The sequence below is a fragment of the Scyliorhinus torazame genome, chromosome 1 (genome assembly GCF_047496885.1).
Source record: "Scyliorhinus torazame isolate Kashiwa2021f chromosome 1, sScyTor2.1, whole genome shotgun sequence".
Classification (NCBI taxonomy): Eukaryota; Metazoa; Chordata; class Chondrichthyes; order Carcharhiniformes; family Scyliorhinidae; genus Scyliorhinus; species Scyliorhinus torazame.
The window spans coordinates 34,951,048-34,968,400 of record NC_092707.1 but is presented as its reverse complement, the minus strand read 5'-3'; the positions used below and the strand labels follow the sequence as shown (position 1 = coordinate 34,968,400).

General features: G+C 44.9%; 1 protein-coding gene across 1 annotated transcript in view; it reads left to right on the top strand.

Annotated features, from left to right (window-relative positions):
* The window catches only part of LOC140397295 (probable E3 ubiquitin-protein ligase HECTD4), a 561,188-nt gene that overhangs the window by 305,199 nt on the left and 238,636 nt on the right, over window positions 1-17,353 (top strand). The window contains 1 exon segment of the mRNA XM_072486148.1: window positions 16,161-16,270. Coding sequence (XP_072342249.1) covers window positions 16,161-16,270 — 110 coding nt within the window.

Below are 17,353 nucleotides of genomic sequence, written 5' to 3'. Positions count from 1 at the left end.
AAACCCGAGACACTACACGTGTAGTGTCTCCCACCCGCCCTCCTCCTCTAACCTAATAATAAAACCCTTTGGTGTGAGGTAAGTACCATATTTTATTATTGTTATTAATAATTTTTATTCTTTATTTTTTTTTTATATATAAATTTTTTTTTAAATTTAGTTGTTAGCCAGATCTTGGTAGAAAGTTAGAGGAATGGCAGGGAAGGGAGTGCAATGTTCCTCCTGCAGGATGTTTGAGGTGAGGGATGCCGTTAGTGTCCCTGCTGATTTTACCTGCAGGAAGTGCTGCCATCTCCAGCTCCTCCAAGACCGAGTTAGGGAACTGGAGCTGGAGTTGGAAGAACTTCGGATCATTCGGGAGGCAGAGGGGGTCATAGATAGCAGCTTCAGGGAATTAGTTACACCAAAGATTGGAGATAGATGGGTAACTGTAAGAGGGACGGGGAAAAAACAGTCAGTGCAGGGATCCCCTGCGGTCGTTCCCCTGAGAAACAAGTATACCGCTTTGGATACTTGTGGGGGGGACGACTTACCAGGGATAAGCCATGGGGTACAGACCTCTGGCACAGAGTCTGTCCCTGTTGCTCAGAAGGGAAGGGGGGAGAGGAGCAGAGCATTAGTAATTGGGGACTCTATAGTCAGGGGCACAGATAGGAGATTTTGTGGGAGCGTGAGAGACTCACGTTTGGTATGTTGCCTCCCAGGTGCAAGGGTACGTGATGTCTCGGATCGTGTTTTCCGGGTCCTTAAGGGGGAGGGGGAGCAGCCCCAAGTCGTGGTCCACATTGGCACTAACGACATAGGTAGGAAAGGGGATAAGGATGTCAGGCAGGCTTTCAGGGAGCTAGGATGGAAGCTCAGAACTAGAACAAACAGAGTTGTTATCTCTGGGTTGTTGCCCGTGCCACGTGATAGTGAGATGAGGAATAGGGAGAGAGAGCAATTAAACACGTGGCTACAGGGATGGTGCAGGCGGGAGGGATTCAGATTTCTGGATAACTGGGGCGCTTTCTGGGGAAGGTGGGACCTCTACAGACAGGATGGTCTACATCTGAACCTGCGGGGCACAAATATCCTGGGGGGGAGATTTGTTAGTGCTCTTTGGGGGGGTTTAAACTAATGCAGCAGGGGCATGGGAACCTGGATTGTAGTTTTAGGGTAAGGGAGAATGAGAGTATAGAGGTCAGGAGCTCAGATTTGACGTCGGAGGAGGGGGCCAGTGTTCAGGTAGGTGGTTTGAAGTGTGTCTACTTCAATGCCAGGAGTATACGAAATAAGGTAGGGGAACTGGCAGCATGGGTTGGTACCTGGGACTTCGATGTTGTGGCCATTTCGGAGACGTGGATAGAGCAGGGACAGGAATGGATGTTGCAGGTTCCGGGGTTTAGGTGTTTTAGTAAGCTCAGGGAAGGAGGCAAAAGAGGGGGAGGTGTGGCGCTGCTAGTCAAGAGCAGTATTACAGTGGCGGAGAGGATGCTAGATGGGGACTCATCTTCCGAGGTAGTATGGGCTGAGGTTAGAAACAGGAAAGGAGAGGTCACCCTGTTGGGAGTTTTCTATAGGCCTCCAAATAGTTCTAGGGATGTAGAGGAAAGGATGGCGAAGATGATCCTGGATATGAGCGAAAGTAACAGTGTAGTTATTATGGGAGACTTTAACTTTCCAAATATAGACTGGAAAAGATATAGTTCGAGTACATTAGATGGGTCGTTTTTTGTTCAGTGTGTGCAGGAGGGTTTCCTGACACAGTTTATTGACAGGCCAACAAGAGGTGAGGCCACATTGGATTTGGTTTTGGGTAATGAACCAGGCCAGGTGTTGGATTTGGAGGTAGGTGAGCACTTTGGGGACAGTGACCACAATTCGGTGACGTTTACGTTAAGGATGGAAAGGGATAAGTATACACCACAGGGCAAGAGTTATAGCTGGGGGAAGGGAAATTATGATGCCATTAGACGTGACTTGGGGGGGATAAGGTGGAGAAGTAGGCTGCAAGTTTTGGACACACTGGATAAGTGGAGCTTGTTCAAGGATCAGCTATTGCGTGTTCTTGATAAGTATGTACCGGTCAGGCAGGGAGGAAGGTGCCGAGCGAGGGAACCGTGGTTTACCAAAGAAGTGGAATCTCTTGTTAAGAGGAAGAAGGAGGCCTATGTGAAGATGAGGTGTGAAGTTTCAGTTGGGGCGATGGATAGTTACAAGGTAGCGAGGAAGGATCTAAAGAGAGAGCTAAGACGAGCAAGGAGGGGACATGAGAAGTATTTGGCAGGAAGGATCAAGGAAAACCCAAAAGCTTTCTATAGGTATGTCAGGAATAAGCGAATGACTAGGGACAGAGTAGGACCAGTCAAGGACAGGGATGGGAAGTTGTGTGTAGAGTCTGAAGAGATAGGCGAGATACTAAATGAATATTTTTCGTCAGTATTCACTCAGGAAAAAGATAATGTTGTGGAGGAGAATGCTGAGCTCCAGGTAAATAGATTAGATGGCATTGAGGTAAGTAGGGAAGAGGTGTTGGCAATTCTGGACAGGCTGAAAATAGATAAGTCCCCGGGGCCTGATGGGATTTATCCTAGGATTCTCTGGGAGGCCAGGGAAGAGATTGCTGGACCATTGGCTTTGATTTTTATGTCATCATTGGATACAGGAATAGTGCCAGAGGACTGGAGGATAGCAAATGTGGTCCCTTTGTTCAAAAAGGGGAGCAGAGACAACCCCGGCAACTATAGACCGGTGAGCCTCACGTCTGTAGTGGGTAAAGTCTTGGAGGGCATTATAAGAGACAAGATTTATAATCATCTAGATAGGAATAATATGATCAGGGATAGTCAGCATGGCTTTGTGAAGGGTAGGTCATGCCTCACAAACCTTATCGAGTTCTTTGAGAAGGTGACTGAACAGGTAGACGAGGGTAGAGCAGTTGATGTGGTGTATATGGATTTCAGCAAAGCGTTTGATAAGGTTCCCCACGGTAGGCTATTGCAGAAAATACGGAGGCTGGGGATTGAGGGTGATTTAGAGATGTGGATCAGAAATTGGCTAGCTGAAAGAAGACAGAGGGTGGTGGTTGATGGGAAATGTTCAGAATGGAGTTCTGTCACAAGTGGAGTACCACAAGGATCTGTTCTGGGGCCGTTGCTGTTTGTCATTTTTATCAATGACCTAGAGGAAGGCGCAGAAGGGTGGGTGAGTAAATTTGCAGACGATACTAAAGTCGGTGGTGTTGTCGATAGTGAGGAAGGAAGTAGCAGGTTACAGAGGGATATAGATAAGCTGCAGTGCTGGGCTGAGAGGTGGCAAATGGAGTTTAATGTAGAGAAGTGTGAGGTGATTCACTTTGGAAGGAAAAACAGGAATGTGGAATATGTGGCTAATGGAAAAGTTCTTGAAAGTGTGGATGAGCAGAGGGATCTAGGTGTCCATGTACATAGATCCCTGAAAGTTGCCACCCAGGTTGATAGGGTGGTGAAGAAGGCCTATGGAGTGTTGGCCTTTATTGGTAGAGGGATTGAGTTCCGGAGTCAGGAGGTCATGTTGCAGCTGTACAGAACTCTGGTACGGCCGCATTTGGAGTATTGCGTACAGTTCTGGTCACCGCATTATAGGAAGGACGTGGAGGCTTTGGAACGGGTGCAGAGGAGATTTACCAGGATGTTGCCTGGTATGGAGGGAAAATCTTATGAGGAAAGGCTGATGGACTTGAGGTTGTTTTCGTTAGAGAGAAGAAGGTTAAGAGGAGACTTAATAGAGGCATACAAAATGATCAGAGGGTTAGATAGGGTGGACAGTGAGAGCCTTCTCCCGCGGATGGAAATGGCTAGCACGAGGGGACATAGCCTTAAACTGAGGGGTAATAGATATAGGACAGAGGTCAGGGGTAGGTTCTTTACGCAAAGAGTAGTGAGGCCGTGGAATGCCCTACCTGCTACAGTAGTGAACTCGCCAACATTAAGGGCATTTAAAAGTTTATTGGATAAACATATGGATGATAATGGTATAGTGTAGGTTAGATGGCTTTTGTTTCGGTGCAACATCGTGGGCCGAAGGGCCTGTACTGCGCTGTATTGTTCTATGTTCTATGTTCTATGTTACGTGAATTGGCCATGCTAAATTGCCCCTCAATTGGAAAAAAAAATTGGAATTCTAAATTTATTTTTAAAAAACAGTAAATTCCAGCTGCAACTCCTCACATGCTGCGCATCTGAAGTAATTTGCTTTGAACTAAACTGAGAGCTCCTCTGAACAAAGTCTGCTGGTCACGTGGTTTATATGCTGGTTACTTATTAGCATATTCTCAAAGTGATATTGCAACATCCCCCTTTTACTTCCTTAAGGGTGCAAATGCACAAATGTTAGGGTAGTTGCAAAATCTATTTACAAAATAAATGTTTGATGGGTTTAAGGATTTAAAAATTAAGATCGAGTCTGTACAACATATAGGTGATTTAACAGTCATCCCAAACCTCAATGGTATGACCTTCCTGAGAATTGAGACTTATCACTTGGGTCTTCTTGACTTGTGGGATTGTTGGTATCTTGTGTATTGTCTGAGTGCGATTGTTCGAATATGATCTTCCACAATTTCACTCGCCGAGTCCATCTTTGAATGTGTTCCGGATGCATTTGGCCTGCTAAACATAGAAAATAGAAGCAGGAGGAGGCCACTCTGCCCTTCGAGCCTGCTCCATCGTTTATTATAATCATGCCTGATCATCAAGTTCAATACCTTGATCCTGCCTTCCCTCCGTATCCCTTGATCCCTTTAGCCCTAAGGGCTGTATCTAATTCATTTTTGAAGTTACACAACATTTTGGCCTCAACTGCTTTCTTTGGTAGTGAATTCCACAGATTCACCACTCTCTTGGTGACGAAATTTCTCCTCACCGCAGTCCTGATCCTCAATATATGACCCCGAGTCCTCTGGAACATACTTACTGAATCTACCCTGCCTAATCCTGTTAGAATTTTGTACGTTTCTGAGATCCCCTCTCTCTCTTCTAAACTCCAATGAATATCATCCTAACCGACTTAGTTGTTCCTCATATGACAGTCCTGCCATCCCAGGAATCAGCCTGGTAAACCTTCGCTGCACTCCCTCCATAGCAGGAACATCCTTCCTCCGAAATGGACACCAAAACTAGACCCAATACTCCAGGTGTAGCCTCATCAATGCCCTATACAATTGTGGTGAAACATCTCTATTCCTATACTGAAATCCTCTTGCTATGAAGGCCAATATACCATTTGCTTTCTTTACTGCCTGCTGTACCTGCACGCTTACTTTCAGCGACTAATGCACGAGGACACCAAGGTCTCACTGAGAATTCACCTCTCTCAATTTACATCCATTCAAATAATCTACTTTCCTATTTTTATTACCGATGTATTATACAGTTGTACAATTCTCTTAGCTGGCTTCTGATCCTTCTTAATGTCGCTCTGTTTGATGTTGTGACTTCATAGGCTCAAGGTTCATTGCACACTTTGGAGTCTTCTACGGGTAACCAAATTCCCTAAGTAGGATGTACGTCTCAAACCTTTTGTCCTACATGCAGACGAGGCAGTCCTGCGCCTGCATGTCTGTTGTAGTGTCTTTATTCTCTAATTTTCGAGAAGTTTCGCCTTCCTTCTGAGAAATGGGAAAGGTGATCGATTGGCAATGTTGTCTTCACCTTTCTTCCAAAATTTATTTCTGCTGACGATGGTAAGCCCATGTCTAAAGATAACATGGAGATACTGAGATCTTCGTTTTGTTTGCCTGCACTTGATAATTAATTACTTGAAAGTGCAAACCATTTGCTCTGCAAGACTGTTTGACCTAGGATAGTGTGGCAAGGCTGTCATGTGGTTTATGCCCCATGTCCCTCAAAGGACTGCCAGTGTGCAGTGGCCAGTTGTCCAATATGATTCTCTTCAGACACACTGAACAAGCTGAAAATTGAACTCATTGTATCTGCTACAGACTCACCTGAGCTATCCTTTAGTTGTCTGATGATTAGAATAGTAGTCAGTGACTCAGAGAAAGCCATCGCCATGGATAGTGAATAAATCTGTTGCCATTTTAGACCAAGGGTATGATGGAACATGAGGTATAAAGCTTTTTTGCACTGATGTAGCTGGTGTCTCTGGCATGCTTCACACATCCTCACTGTCTTCTCAATATCATTGTTGAGCCATGGCTAATACAGAGTATACCTTGCCAGGCACCGTGTTTGCTCTATACCCACATGCACCTGATGTAACTATCTCCCAGGAGATATCTTGGGATACAAGCCCCTGTTTTTCCTTGAAAATCACACAAAGTAACTAGTTTATCTCTGTACGGCCATAAACATCTGAGGGTGTCTGGCACAATTTGTATCAGATCAACCTTCTACAATGACTTTCTGTAATGTCTTCGGTGGTGGGTCATTTGCAGTTTCCTGCTGAAGCTGGTTCCACTTGCGTTAACCAGAATTTATGCTGGATGCGTTTATCTATGTTGATGTCTACACTGTCTACTTGTCGGTCTGGCAAGGTGTCCGCAGTTTTTTTGAGATTGGGTGTGTCTGGAGTAATAATTTTGCTACCAGGTTTGTAGCAGACTTCGAATTTGTAGCCTCATTTTTTATCAGAAGTCATAGTCTGGGTGGCACACATGTCAGTGACTTTCACCAAATCATTTCCAATGGTTTGAACTCCATTCCCATGACAAATTGTTTATCAAATAGGTATGTGATGAACCTTGAGGATACTGAATACCAAAGTCTCACAGTATGTTCAACTAATTGGGGTGGCATAGTGGTTAGCTCTGCTGCCTCACAGCACCAGGGACCCAGGTTAGATTCTGACCTCGGGTGATTATCGGTGTAGAGTTTGTACATTCTTCCCATGTCTGCGTGGGTTTCTTCCGGGTGCTCCGGTTGCCTCCCACAGTCCAAAGATGTGCAGGTTAAGTGGATTGGCTATGCTAAATTGTCCCTAGGTGGGATTGCAGGGATATGGTGGGAGAGTGAATCTGTGTAGGTGCTGTTTCAGAGGGTCAGTATAGACTCGATGGGCCGAATGGCTTCCTGCACTGTAAGGATTCTAAGAATTCGGTTGCACTTGTGTTGGACTTTTGGAACCAGTGGCAATTTTTTGCAGTCTTGCATAATGCATGCTTCTACATTTCTCGAGATGTGTCAACATCTAAGATTGTCTCTTTTCTTTCGTCGTAGTACTGTACAATGCGTGTCTCCTGATGATGCTTTTTAACTGAGTTGAACACCTGTTGAAGGTGCAGCTATCATACATAGTGTCTTATCATAGAATTTACAGTGCAGAAGGAGGCCACTCGGCCCATCGAGTCTGCACCGGCTCCTGGAAAGAGCACCCCACCCAAGGTCAACACCTCCACCCTATCCCCATAACCCAGTAACCCCACCCAACAGTAAGGGTAATTTTGGACATTACCGGGCAATTTATCATGGCCAATCTACCCAACCTGCACATCTTTGGACTGTGGGAGGAAACCGGAGCACCCGGAGGAAACCCACGCACACACTGGGAGGATGTGCAGACTCCGCACAGACAGTGACCCAAGCCGGAATCGAACTTGGAACCCTGGAGCTGTGAAGCAATTGTGCTATCCACAATGTTACCGTGCTGCCCGTACATAGTACATAGCATAGAATTTACAGTACAGAAGAAGACAATTCGGCCCATGGAGTCTGCACCGGCCCTTGTAAAGAGCACTCCACTTAAGCCCCACACCTCCACCCTATCCCAGTAACCCCTCCCAACCCCTTTGGACACTAAGGGCAATTTAGCATGGCCAATCTACCTAACCACATCTTTGGACTGTGGGAGGAAACCCAGGCAGACACGGGGAGAACGTGCAGACTCTGCACAGACAGTGACTTAAGCCGGGAATCGAACCTGGGACTCTGGCACTGTGAAGCAACTGTGCTGCCCTAATAGTGTCATGGTGATGTTCCCATGTATCGGCTGCCCATATGGAACACCCTTAGTGATAATGCTCTTATCAGCGAAGTTTGTTAGGCACAGTGCGAAGAAGTTGAAAAGACCAAGACATGTCTGCAAGTCCTCTTTGTCCTGGCAACTGGGCATGTCTTGTGTATCTTTGCGTTTGCCTACGTAAGGATGGATCCCGAAACATGAATAGATAGAACCAAAAAAGTTAATCTGACCCAGGAACTCACCAAGGCTCCTCGGATGGCACATTCCAATCCCACAACTGCGACTTTCGAGAAGGACATGGGCAGCCGATACATGGGAACATCACCACCTGGAAGTTTTCCTCACCATCCTGACTTGAAATTATATTGCCTTTCCTTCACTGTCGCCAAGTCAAAATCTTAGAACTTTCTCTTTAACATGGATTGCAGCAGTTCAAGACCGCAGATCGCAGCCACCATGTCTAGGGAAATTAGGGATGGACAATAAATATTGGCCTCAGCAGCAAAACTCATATTCCTTTAATGAGTAAAAAATAATTCACTTGGCATTTCTTGCTGTTGAAGACTAGTCCTTCAGTACAAGACTGCCATCAGTAAGCAGATTTCAGTCATGCTTTTCTTCGGTTTTGCCCATCGACAATGCATATGTAGCGAGGGATTTTTTTTCTGAAATCGTGTCGTTTGCTAAGATCCCAGCTGATACTACTGGACAGTCAGGTCCCAGAGTGGTGGAACTCAGCTCGATAGATCCTTACTTTTATTGTTTTGTTTGAAGACGTGGATGGACAGAGTCAACAGACTGCCGATTAACTTAACAAAAGAATAAAGCATTTATTAAACAAGAAAAGATTAACTATAATACACTACTCTTTCACCCCAACTATACCTTTACAGATACACACAGATTTGTAAGGATAACCAAAGTTACAAAATATATCTTGGACTGTTATTTACTGAGAAAGTATATGTATACCAATCGGCAATTTATGGTCAGATGCACCACTCTGAAACCAAGTGACGGATGCCACCCAAAACAAGTTCTGTGGATTTCTAATCATATTCCCCCAGATGTTTGTCATGCTGTAAGCTAAGTTACCTCATTGGAACTCTGGCTTTAATACGAGGGTTTCCAAACTCCACTCTCTAAGAACACACTTTGGAATCTTAGCTGATAAAAGGCTTTCACTCCGATGCCTTCACCACAAATCCACATCCAGGATTTCAACCTCTCCTTTCAACCTCAAATTACAGTATTCCTCCAACCTGGATCTCACCATGTGCGTTAAAGCGTTCACACCGTCTCTCAGGTAACCAGCCACTGCTTCACAGGCTGTATTAAGGTGTTACCGACCTTTTTCCCTTCAGATGTTTGGCTTTTCGGTGGCCGACTTCTCCAGGTCTGTACGTTGCAGCCCTGTCTTTAACTGGGAGATTCATTCTGCCCCTTTCTTTAACTCCAGTGAACAGTATCTTTTTCAGATTCCGGTTCTTGGTCCCTTTGACTTCAGTCTTTCGGGGTCTTTCCTCTTTTCATTCCCTGGTTTATGAGACTTTCTCCTTTACTTTCTGGGACTTGCTTTTTGCCCCTCTACTGTCCTGCCTGTACTGACAGTCTGTGGAATGCTTCTTGCCTCTGGGTTACCTGGTTCAAAATGACAGCTCAAGTGCTTCTGCTTTTCAGTGTGAGCCTCTGGTTGCTAAGCAACAGCTTAGTTTTTTTTAAAGCCTATAATTGCGTTTACATTATAAAACATTCATGATGCAGGAAAGTTTAAAACTAAAACCTACAGACTTGCAGCCACCTTTGTTTAACATGAAGCTAAATTGAAGTTATTAAACCTTTCTTAACACAGTACAGAAGCACCACATTAAGCCTGCTTAAACTTGTACGTATTCCTAACACAAAAAAAATATAGATCACATCAAATATCTTTATTTCCTAATACCACACGCTGCTGGAATAGATACCAATGGATCAGTAAATCAAAAGGTAATCTCTGGAAACAGGTAAAATCCAAACTGTGTCCTGAAAGTAATGATTTCTTGTGATCCCTGTTCCAAATTAACCAACCAATATGTGTTTGGCATCCACTTGGATAAAAACCTTGCTCCTGTGAATTTGGGATTCAGTTCTTCTAACATTGGAATCTTGTGAGCACCCCTTTAGAGCAAGATTTGGATGTCTTTGGTATCAATATATCTGGATTGTGCCATCTTTTTTCAGTACTCGCACGATGGAACTGCACCAGTCAACATACTGACGCACACGATGGCTAATGCCATTACGCTCCATGTAATCCAACACATTCTTATATGTACGCACTACTTTCTGGGAGGGTCAATCGATGGAATTGCATCTTCTGAATTATGGTACACCGTTAACTCTGATTCAGTATGGGTGCATCTGTTGTAAGTCATGGATTGACTATATGCGATTATTCTTGGCTTCTTCAGCTGTGATTGGTATCTTGGACTGGAAGCGCCAGTAGAACTGGGGGAAATCATGGAGAGCATCCGCTCCATGCGGGTGGGGAGTGCATCTGGTCCAGATGGATTCCCAGTGGACTTGTATAAAAATGTACAGCAGTACTGGCCCTGCACCTGCAGGAGATATGCAATGACTTGCTGTCGCGAGGGATCCTGCCGCCCACACTGGCACAGGCCTCAATATCGCTGATGCTGAAAGAAGACAAAGACCATACACGGTGTAGGTCATACAGACCTATCTCATTCCTAAACACTGACGCCAAAGGCCTGGCGAAGGCCCTGGCAAAGTGACTAGAGGGTTGCATGCCAGAGGTTGCATGCTGGACTGGCTTTGTCGAGAGCAGACAGTTAATGGCGAACACCTGGCTGAGTGATTATAATCCACCCGGGAGAGGACAACAGAAGTTATCATCTCCCTAGACGCAAAGAAGGCCTTTGACAGAGTTGAATGGAAGAACCTCGTGTAGGTATTGGAGCGGTTTGGGCCAGGGTTCACCTCGTGTGTGGAACTACTGTACAGCGCTCTGTGCGGACAAACACCACAAGCTCTGAATACTTCCTGCTGCACAGAGGCACGAGGCAGGGATGCCCATTGTCCCTACTGCTATTTGCCCTGGCAATCGAGCCACTGGCTATCGCCCTTAAAGCAGTGAAGGGGTGGAGAGGCATCTAGAAGGGAGACAGGGAGCATAGAGTCTTACTCTACAAAATGACCTGCTCCTCTACGGGGGAGCTGTTGTTCAAGCTGACCCAAACCAAATTCCGATACCTGGGGGTCCAAATAGCCCGCGACTGGACACAGATCCACAAGTGGAACCTATTGAGTCTAGTGGAAGAGGTTAGGAGTGATTTGCGGATGCACTCCCACTCTCCCTGGTGGGGAGAGTGCAGACAACTAAAATGAAATTGCTGTCAAGGCTCTTCTTCCTCTTCAGATCGCCCCCGATTTCCATCCTTGAGGCCTTCTTCACCAAAATAGACAAACTAATCATGCTGTTTGTGTGGGAGGAAGAACTCTAGGATACGTAAAAGTGTCCTGCAAAGAAGGAGGAACATGGGGGTCTTGGCCCTTCCGAAACTGGGTGGCCAACGCAGAAAGGGTACGAGGGTGAATCAAGTAACTCGGAGGCGGTATGGGGACATCCCTCCAAGCACTGGCCACGACCTCAGGGCCCAGTGGTGGTGGCCATTCTAAAGACGTGGAATCAACCGGCACCATTTCTAACTGGCTGAAATATCCGCTGTGGCCCCCATCTGCAAAAAACATAAATTCACCCATGCAACAATAGACATTTCCTTTAAAAGGTGGCGACATGATGAGGAGATACTGACAGTAGGGGAACTTTAAGTACACGCCAGAGTACCCACCCTGGCGGAACTAACGAAACGGCTCCAGCTCCTGAAAGGTAATAAGCTCTGGTACATGCAACTAAAGAACTTCCTCCGCAAGGAAGCCACAACGTTCCTCCAACAGCCCGGACACACCCTACGGACAGACTTCTAACATCGGATGAACTAGGGGACAGTAACTGCACTGACATGTACGGACGACTGCTAGAGGAGGTAAGGGCACTGCTGTACGAGACCCTGGGTAAATGGGAGGAAGAGCTAGGCATAGAGAAAGACGGAGGACTCTGGATTGAACTACTTCTCAGGGCGAACTCCACCTCATCATGCGTAGGGCTCAGCCTAACGCAACTAAAGCTAGTGCACACGGCGCACTTGACCAGAACACGCATGAGCAAGTTCTTCCCGGAGGTGGAGGACAAATGTGAATGGTGCCAAGGAGGCTCAGCCAACCATACCCACATGTCCTGGTCCTGTCCCAGACTTGCCGGGTACTAGACCGCTTTTCTCGAGGCCATATCCAACGTTGTTGGGCTGACAGTGGAGCCATTCACACTAGTGCCAGCCAGAGACTCTTGTTCGGCTGGAAATCAGCAGCGCCACCCAAGGCCGCAGACTCACTTTTCAACTTAGCGGGATCCTCAAATTGGAAAAGATAAAATTCACCATCAGAGGATCGGAGGTAGGCTTCTGCAACACATTGAAGCAATTTACCAACCTGTTCATGGACCAGCAACCAATAGTGAGGGGTGGTGATAGAGGGGGTACCGATTCAGACAAAGAAAGAAGGGGGGATGCGGTGGGCGGATCGGAGAAGGGAAGTCACCACCAGAGTACAGGGGAAACTGAGCAGAGGAACCAAAGGTTACCGAAGGAAATAGAATGTTGGGTGCTGCCACAGCAAAAACAACAGGGTACGCCTTGGTGGCCATAAACATGCCCCTGGGTATTGTTATGGGCCAGGGTTTATAGACCCCTAAGGTGTATCATGGAGTTCACCTGACCCACAAATTGTACTAGATTGTGGTATGGGGAGCACACGGCCCACTCTACAGGTGTGGTGCAGCAGAAATGGAAAAGTATTTTTTAAAGCAAAACAATGTTTATTCTATGAACAAGTTAACCTTTTTAAAACATACAGTGAACATCTGAGCAGCTATTAATTCAAATACAACCCCCGAAGACTACAACACTAAGTAATCCTTTAAGCTTTCCTTTTAATATCCGTAAGACTTAAACACAAAGCCTTTAACAGAAGCACATCAGGTTAAAGTCACTACTGAGAGCAGTTATTAGGTTTAAATCACCAAAGGATCGATTTCCAGTTTTTAGATTACAGAGAGAAAGACAAATACCCCTTCTGGCTGTGACTGCAGCTATCCAGCTCTGAAAACTAAACTAAAACACAGCCTGCAGCAAACAGCCTAAAACGAAAGTAAAAAGCTGACAGACGGCTCAGCTCCACCCACATTCTGACATCACTGATAAACACCCATTTCTTGAAGGTACATTTCTTAAACATCCATTTCTTAAAGGTACTCTCACGTGACGGTATGTTTTAACACCATGGGGCCCCATGTAAATAGTGAAACAGTACAGTTGTGGTAACCATTACTGGGAGCCCAATGTTAGCATGCCTTGTCGCTGTATATATGTTTATGTATTTACACCTGACTACTTCGTTATGTTTCGGCATTTTATGTTTCTGTTGGTTTTACTTCTTTTGTTTGTTGCAAAGTTTCTCACAATTAAATGGAAAACTGAATTAAAATATTTTTTAAAACTCTACTGCAAGCTGGGCCTTACCTCAGCCCACTCTGACCGCCACATTCAAACGAGGATTTTCTATGATTTCTCTCTGCTCCTCGTTGCAAAACTCCAATCAGGATCAACCAAGGCAAGGCATATATCCCAGAAAAAAGTCAAATATGAAATGTGCACTCGGATAAAATAAAGGATTAAAGGACTAGCAAAGCCAGAACTCGCGGAAAACGCAGCCGTGCATCCCCTCCCAACCACAAGTGGTGTATTCTAAAGTTCACCTTTACATGAAGCTCATACTCCAAGTTCCAAAGCTTCTCGGGAACCTTCTGATGCTTAAACAGGTCAGCAGAGTTGGCTCTGTGCACGCCTCGTTTCCAGTGACTCTTTAATTTCACCGCTTGTTAATCTGGTTCTGTGATGGATCAAATCCATCAAATCCTCATTTAAAATACCTAAGTTTGGGTAGGACGTGTGTGGCCTTTCAATTGATGCTAGGGAATTTGGTGGTCATCTTCCTGATGGTCCTGTCTTTTACAAATGCTGTCAATTTGTAGCAATTTTTTTCCTGCAATGCAACTGTCGCATGGTTATTTTTTGTTCCTTTTTTTTACGCTGGAGCTCCTGTTTCTTCTTTTTTGTGCACTTCCAGTTTTTTGTTTGTGAGAATGGCAGCGTGAGGATGTTGCAATGGCTCTGCAGCTTGTGCTGTCCGACTCAAGTTTAACTATCCAATTCACTACCAATCCGGCTTCAACACCATAATCCCAGCCAAGCTCATATCAAAGCTCCAAAACCTAGGACTTGGCTCCCCACTCTGCAACTGGATCCTCGATTTCCTGACCAACAGACCACGATCAGTAAGAATGAACAACAACACCTCCTCCACAATAGTCCTCAACACCGGCGCCCCGCAAGGCTGCGTACTTAGCCCCCTACTCGACTCCCTGTACACACACGACTGCGTGGCAAAACTTGGTTCCAACTTCATCTACAAGTTTGCTGACGATACGACCATAGTGGGCCGGATCTCGAATAACGACGAGTCCGAATACAGGAGGGAAATAGAGAACCTAGTGGAGTGGTGTAGTGACAACAATCTGTCCCTCAATGCCAGCAAAACTAAAGAGCTGGTAATTGACTTCAGGAAGCAAAGTACTGTACACACCCCTGTCAGCATCAACGGGGCCGAGGTGGAGATGGTTAGCAGTTTCAAATTCCTAGGGGTGCACATCTCCAAAAATCTGTCCTGGTCCACCCACGTCAGCGTTACCACCAAGAAAGCACAACAGCGCCTATGCTTCCTCAGGAAACTAAGGAAATTCGGCATGTCCACATTAACCCTAACCAACTTTTACAAATGCACCATAGAAAGCATCCTATCGGGCTGCATCACAGCTTGGTATGGCAACTGCTCGGCCCAGGACCGCAAGAAACTTCAGAGAGTCGTGAACATCGCCCAGTCCATCACACAAACCTGCCTCCCATCCATTGACTCCATCTACACCCCCCGTTGCCTGGGGAAAGCGGGCAGCATAATCAGAGATCCCTCCTACCCGGCTTACTCACTCTTCCAACTTCTTCCTTCGGGCAGCAGATACAGAAGTCTGAGAACACGCACGAACAGACACAAAAACAGCTTCTTCCCCACTGTCACCAGACTCCTAAATGACCCTCTTATGGACTGACCTCATTAACAGTACACTCTGTATGCTTCATCTGATGCCAGTGCTTATTTAGTTACATTGTATATGTTGTGTTGACCTATTATGTATTTTCTTTTATTCCCTTTTCTTCTCATGTACTTAATGATCTGTTGAGCTGCTCGCAGAAAAATACTTTTCACTGTACCTCGGTACACGTGACAATAAACAAATCCAATCCAATCCCCACATTAGATATTCACTGCTTTGTGAAACATTGCCTGTAGAGGGACTCTGCCTTCAGGGTCTTCAATGCACATGCAGCCTTTTTGTGCAGCACAAAATCTTGTCTGTAGCTTTTTCTGTGATCTTCAAATCTTCTTTTTGTTAAACCGGATTCACTGCTGCTCACCATGTTGTACTTCTGTGTTTGCTTTGTGCAAACTTACCAACTTCACACTGGACTGATAAACAAAATGTGGGTTCGATTTATTTGAAAATGTAGTACAGCAATGCTCAGCAGACAGACTTGGTGTAAAGATTCAAGAGCTGGACTAATTAACCAGAGACCCAGAGTAATGCTCTGGGGACCCAGGTTCAAATCCCACCATTGCAGATGGTGAAATTTGAACTCAATAAAAAATCTGGAATTAAAAGCCTAATGGTGACCATGAAACCATTGTCGATTGTCGTAAAAACCCATCTGGCTGACTAATGTCCTTTAGAGAAGGAAATCTGCCGTCCTTTTTCACTCTTGGACTATCTGACACATCGAGAGAGCGAGGTGAACTCATATCTGATAATCCACCTTTTTTGTATTGTAACAATAAATACTATCTTTGAAGAAGCTGAAATTGATTAAATTAAATAAATTTGGAAGTTGATTAAATTGTTCATTTTTCATATGATTGAACTGTCTCTATCTGACTGAATTACATCCATTACTGGTATGTAAAGTTCAATGTCCTGTTATCTTGTGCAGACTGCTTTGCTGTTGAAAACGCAAGCTCCCGTTTTCACAGAGGTAGGTGATGAACCCTACGCAGGAGCTGAACAGAGCCAGAAAGGAACGTTCCCCTCATTGGATGACAGGTGATGGATGTTATTCTGATGGTATTGAGCAGGATACAATTTCACTTCTCTCATTTTAGTTTAAGGAATTATTGCATATTTGAAAAGCAAATGGTTTGACAATGTGAAATATAATCTTTGTGAATGTTACTGAGTATTTGGGATATTGTGGTTGCACTTTATCTATTTATCTGGGTGGCCACGAACCATAGTTGAGTGGTGGGAAGAGTTCTACATTTTATACATGCATGGGTTTGCCCATATGGGCAAAGCTGTGCCACTGGGTGGTACATTTTTAAACTTGAATGTTGGTAGGAACATTGACACAAGATATTTAAAGAGACACTCTGCTTAATTTTATCAAGTGCCTAGGAGATTCTGTGGATGTTTTGCATTCTTTTTGAATGCACGGAAGATGTATTTTTCAATGTGATGTTGAGCCAGCAGTGAGAGACTGGTTGATTCAGGTGACCTATCACTGGAGCTATGTCAGTTGCTGCAGAAATGCAAATATAACCACATCCTCAATAATCAGTTTATTAAAAGCTGCTAATTTTCCTGCTTTGCTTTTTTTGCTATTACTTTGTTCTTAGGTAGTGTATTGACATGCAGCAACTTTTAAACTTATAAAGGTTATTGCTATGTGAGCATATGAGAAGTGAAGAGCCACAAACGATGTGTGGGGCCATCCAGCCTGTCCCATGCAATTATGATGTCTTGTGCTTAATAATATGTACCCCCCCCCCCACCCCCACATCACCTGGAGAGGCAAGGAACAAGATTTAATAATCCATGTCAATTGGGGGAACAAAATCTGGAAAATTCTTCTCCTAATGCCTTTGATGATTAATATTATTGCAGGAGAGCACTCTAGCCCTGAATTATGTTGTACTGTACCTGATTCCTACCTGAGGTGATCCCCACCACAGCCAGAAATAGGTCCATCACTCACTCGAATTCAAATCAGAAACTAAAATTTTAAAATGCTGGAAATACTCAGGTCTGGCAACATCTGTGAAATAAGAACAGAGTTGACGTTTCAGGTTACTGACCTTTGAATGGAACAGACCACATCCTAACCTATGAGCTAGTCTGCCTTTGCAA